At 39.3% G+C, this 6000-nt stretch overlaps 1 protein-coding gene across 2 annotated transcripts in view; it reads left to right on the top strand.

The window, feature by feature from the left end:
- LOC109531522 (CUB and sushi domain-containing protein 1) overlaps positions 1-6000 on the top strand; it is a 345015-nt gene that overhangs the window by 254112 nt on the left and 84903 nt on the right. For both annotated transcript variants that reach the window (XM_019895847.1, XM_019895846.1), the window contains exon 29: positions 3916-4107. In XM_019895847.1, coding sequence (XP_019751406.1) covers positions 3916-4107 — 192 coding nt within the window. The remainder of the gene's footprint in view (positions 1-3915; positions 4108-6000) is intronic.

Below are 6000 nucleotides of genomic sequence, written 5' to 3'. Positions count from 1 at the left end.
ACACACACACACACACACACACACACACTGTTTTCTATTCCAAAAAGAATAAAGTAATGCCTTGTTGTTCACATCAATAACAACACTCTTGGATGGATCACTATTGAAGGCTGTGTACAAAGTATTAGAATTAAACATTCATTTCTAGTCTCGTCCATCCTAGTCCCAACCCCCCCCCTCCACTTGTCGATCAAAGACACTTATAAGGTCTTATGTCAGTCCCGTGTGAGGTTGAGAAGGACATAACTGTTCCCACATGGCGCTCCCTAATCCGTGCGAAGAAACACATCAACTGCTGTCCTTCTACATTTAAGACTGCAGTCTCACACAGAACACGCTGCATCCCCACCCTGATGAGTAGTGACAATGAGTGGCAATACCTCTTTTCTGTAAGGTTTGAGCATAAAACTGTCACATTAACTCTTGACTAAAGGGAGTTAGTTAGAAACAGATTGCCTGTAGGGGTGGTTTCGTAATTTTTCTGTATGCTTCCTTTGTTCCTGAAGGATAAAATAAAGACAGTGCTCTTGAGGCAGATTTGGGTTTACGTAAAAGGGTGATGAAATGGCTTGTTTCAATTGCCATATTGTGTTTCACGAATATTGTCCGCCATGCCATTAACATGGGCCAATCCGCAGGGCACACCATGGTGACACTGTCAAAATGTCCACAACTTCTGTTCAGATCTGTAGACTCAGGATTTTTAGCAATGAGATGTGGCGAGCTTGGATATGTGTCAAAGGAAATGGCTGTTTTGACACTGATGGAGAGGGATGGGGCTGCATTGCCCAGGCATGTTTGGTTTTTAAATCCTCCTCATTTTAAAAATAAATATTGACACTAACATGCTAATCAAAGCCTGGCTATTTGTTCAATTAGTATGTTAATTTCTTTTATTCCCCCATGTTCCATTTACCATTCGTCAAAGGTGATACTTAATACTATACTGAATAATTCTGGTTTGCATAATTAAATCTCGGTCTTCAGCTGTAGAATCTTTATGGAAATAATTTTCTTTCTTCTGTTTTAAGTGGGTACATTGTATTTAATAAAGATGAGTATCAATAAAATTATACCACAGAACAATTATTATCATGAGGAGTATACTATAATTATTTTTGAAACAGTTTTTTTCATGTCAAACTATTCATTTTCTTTTTTTCTTTTGTTTTTAAATCTCTTATCTTCACAAGGGTCGCAGGCGTGCTGGAGCCTATCCCAGCTGTCTTCGGGCCGTAAATGGGGTACACCCTGAATTGGTTGCCAGCCAATCGCAGGGCACAAATAGATAAACAAAAACCATTCGCACTCATACTCCCACCTATGAAAATTTTACAGTGCTGAATGAACCTACCGTGAATATTTTTAGAATGTGGGAAGAAACTGGAATATCCGCAGAAAACCCATGCAGGCACGAGGAGAACATGCAAACTCCACACAGGAAGTCCTGGGCCCGGAAACTAACCCATGACCTCTGCACTGTGAGGCGCATGTGCTGACCAGTCGCCCACCATGCTGCCCCACTTTAACATCAGTTATTATATTGTTTATTTCAACATACTCCAATTCCAGACTAAAAAAAAATATAGATCCAGGAACACTAGAGTTGTGGATTACCTATCTGCATCATCTGCACCATACAAGTTCAGCAAACCACGTTGAAAACACAATGTATATTCAAGTCCATTTTATTTTGGACTTATCTCAAGTCACTTAATGTATTGGACAGAGGCGAGCTCCTCACACAATAAACAAATTCAACAGAACCTCATCTAATCCGTGCGAAGAAACACATCAACTGCTGTCCTTCTACATTTAAGACTGCAGTCTCACACAGAACACGCTGCATCCCCACCCTGATGAGTAGTGACAATGAGTGGCAATACCTCTTTTCTGTAAGGTTTGAGCATAAAACTGTCACATTAACTCTTGACTAAAGGGAGTTAGTTAGAAACAGATTGCCTGTAGGGGTGGTTTCGTAATTTTTCTGTATGCTTCCTTTGTTCCTGAAGGATAAAATAAAGACAGTGCTCTTGAGGCAGATTTGGGTTTACGTAAAAGGGTGATGAAATGGCTTGTTTCAATTGCCATATTGTGTTTCACGAATATTGTCCGCCATGCCATTAACATGGGCCAATCCGCAGGGCACACCATGGTGACACTGTCAAAATGTCCACAACTTCTGTTCAGATCTGTAGACTCAGGATTTTTAGCAATGAGATGTGGCGAGCTTGGATATGTGTCAAAGGAAATGGCTGTTTTGACACTGATGGAGAGGGATGGGGCTGCATTGCCCAGGCATGTTTGGTTTTTAAATCCTCCTCATTTTAAAAATAAATATTGACACTAACATGCTAATCAAAGCCTGGCTATTTGTTCAATTAGTATGTTAATTTCTTTTATTCCCCCATGTTCCATTTACCATTCGTCAAAGGTGATACTTAATACTATACTGAATAATTCTGGTTTGCATAATTAAATCTCGGTCTTCAGCTGTAGAATCTTTATGGAAATAATTTTCTTTCTTCTGTTTTAAGTGGGTACATTGTATTTAATAAAGATGAGTATCAATAAAATTATACCACAGAACAATTATTATCATGAGGAGTATACTATAATTATTTTTGAAACAGTTTTTTTCATGTCAAACTATTCATTTTCTTTTTTTCTTTTGTTTTTAAATCTCTTATCTTCACAAGGGTCGCAGGCGTGCTGGAGCCTATCCCAGCTGTCTTCGGGCCGTAAATGGGGTACACCCTGAATTGGTTGCCAGCCAATCGCAGGGCACAAATAGATAAACAAAAACCATTCGCACTCATACTCCCACCTATGAAAATTTTACAGTGCTGAATGAACCTACCGTGAATATTTTTAGAATGTGGGAAGAAACTGGAATATCCGCAGAAAACCCATGCAGGCACGAGGAGAACATGCAAACTCCACACAGGAAGTCCTGGGCCCGGAAACTAACCCATGACCTCTGCACTGTGAGGCGCATGTGCTGACCAGTCGCCCACCATGCTGCCCCACTTTAACATCAGTTATTATATTGTTTATTTCAACATACTCCAATTCCAGACTAAAAAAAAATATAGATCCAGGAACACTAGAGTTGTGGATTACCTATCTGCATCATCTGCACCATACAAGTTCAGCAAACCACGTTGAAAACACAATGTATATTCAAGTCCATTTTATTTTGGACTTATCTCAAGTCACTTAATGTATTGGACAGAGGCGAGCTCCTCACACAATAAACAAATTCAACAGAACCTCATATGAGAAAGCATTATCCCAGGCAGCGAGGCAACAAAAGCAGCTAAATATCAATACCAAGGTGCTGTATATAGATAAAATGAAAGAACGCAAATGACTCTTATCAACACCCTACCCCACAGTTTGAATTCATTATTTTCCACATTGATGGATCTCTTTATTTTGCCTACGTCTGGCGACTGCTGAATTTGCTAATTGCTCTGCAGACCCTCAAAAGTAAAGAATAAGACTTATGTTTTCAAGCAAAATAAAACATGGCACTGTGATTCAGGGGGCCAACATGTTGGATTGTTGGCATCGCTGCAAGAATGTTAATTTGTCAAAATTTCGATTACATATTCTGACAAAAAACAATAAAAAAAAAAAAACAGCCGCGTTTGCTTATCACAATTTGGAATGGTTGTGCAGTTCGCTGCACATTCTAAACAGGGTTATATTGCAGCTTGACACAAAATACTGACATGGCAGACCATAAAGTGTGGACACAATATTCAACATTTTTGTCTGTATTTTCAATACGCTGACAGTTCGGCCTTTTTGGACTCACCACATAATGGACTATTGTGTGTTTTTAAATTGTGTTATTTGTTTCCAGACATAATATTGTTTGTTGTGTTTGATTTGTCTCACTTTGTGAAGCCACAACAGCGACGACCTGTAATGACCCTGGCATCCCAGTAAATGGCTCTCGATATGGAGACACTAAGGAGCCCGGTGACAGTATGACGTTCCAGTGTGACCCCGGCTATCAGCTCCAAGGCTCTGATACCATCACGTGTGTCCGCATGGAAAACAGATTCTACTGGCAGCCTGACCCTCCAACATGTATTGGTAGGTGTGCATTACTTTGGTAATCACTGCCTTTATACAGAATCATGGATAGCGGCAAATGACCTTCAGCTCAACCAGAACAAAATGTTACAATTTCGAAGCCCAGAAAGAGAAAAACTTTTAGCCGAACTACAATTTCTGAGTCCCTGTTCCTCAATGTTTAACCATTTAATGCACAGATAATGATAAGCTGTAACCTGATAACCTTATTAACTGCGCACTGTAGTAACTGCTATCCCTGAAAGGGTTAAAATGTGTTGTTTTATCACCACTCATTTTATTCATTTTACCAAGAGTAAAATAATTGCAATTCATTTTATAACCACTCATTACCAGCGTGTTTCATTTATCCTGTTTCTTGGCTCGGGGTGTTTCCTTATATGTTGTCAACTAATTGTGCCTGGCCCTCTTGCATGGCTCTGGCTTGTGCGCTTCCTTCTCTATTCACTGTCGGAATTGAAACTGAAACTGAAAAAAATGGTGTGTTGATATGATGCAATCTTATTTTCTCAGTTGGTTGCCCAAAATAAAATACATATTATTATATGTATTTTATTTACAGATACATATATTAAGTCGACTATACATGTATGCATGTAAATCCAGATGATTCGATTGTATGCCATGATTTGACAAAATCAAATTTATTTAATTCAACACACCATTTTTTTTCATTGTCATCACAAATCCAGCTTGATTGATTGATTGAAGTAAAATAGAAAGTATGATTAGCCTTTGGAAACACAACTTTTTTTCCGCCTCATTTAGAAGAGTTTTACTTGATTCCAAAATCTGAAAAAGCATTCATTTTCCTCTTTGTGGAGTGCATGTACAATCATCCAGGCACACAGAATGTAGTTAAAAGTGAAACATTTAGGGGAAAAAGGTTATGTAACCCTTTTTGAGGACTTTCAATCTGCTGTTCGTTGCAATCAGCTTCTTGCTGTTGTACCAGCCACACGCTACGCTTAACTGTGTTGTAGATTATGACCTCAAATTATATTTTAATGAGCTAATAACAATTCAAATTATAGTAACCTATGTAACAGTGCAACTTTTAGCCCATAAGAATGAATTAAGAAACTGTGTGCAAATACACAACCAACATAATGTTCAAATGACAGAATGTAGTTGGCACGTCGGTGCATCCAGCCATCCTTTTTCTGATCCGCTTTATCCTCACAAGGGTCGCGGGGCGTGCTGGAGCCTATCCCAGCTGTCTTCGGGCAGTAGGCGGGGTACACCCTGAACTGGGTGCCAGTCAATCGCAAGGCATACATAGAAGAACATCCAATCAAACCTCAGGGACAATTTGGAGTGTTCTATTAACCTGCCATGCATGTTTATGGAATGTGGGAGGAAACTGGAGTCAGTACCCGGAGAAAACCCACACAGGCACGGATAGAACATGCAAACTCCACACAGGAAGGCCAGAGCCGGAATAAGTAAAACATTTAACAGAAAATATTTTCGACCACCACGTTTTGAGATTTGTTTACTTTTGGAATAAATGTTTCAAAAAGTCAAATCAAAAATCAAACTGCGGTTGTGTGAGGTATGCTAACATCACACCTAACAAAATTGCGTTAGACATTGAAAAAATATTTTCACTCAAGGGCATATCAAATCTTACCAAAATATTTTTCTACTAATTACACTGCATTCTTTTCCTGACACAATTGCTTGACAACTGGCTCCACAGTGACAAAATATGCCCATGTTGTTGCTGTCTGAGGGCAGATTCCAGTCATGAGCTGCGACACTCACGAGAAATAACTCATCAGCAGCCCTTCACACAACCCAGCAGATTTGTTACAGATGCTCTCTTTTATCGCTCTCATCCAGTTTTATGCTCAAGTGTCCAAGGTGATGTTTGTTTACTGAAATACGGGC

This window comes from Hippocampus comes, unplaced genomic scaffold, assembly GCF_001891065.2.
Source record: "Hippocampus comes isolate QL1 unplaced genomic scaffold, H_comes_QL1_v1.1 scaffold80, whole genome shotgun sequence".
NCBI lineage: Eukaryota > Metazoa > Chordata > Actinopteri > Syngnathiformes > Syngnathidae > Hippocampus > Hippocampus comes.
Note: the sequence above shows the minus strand (reverse complement) of the source record. Positions and strands in the feature narration are given on the sequence as shown.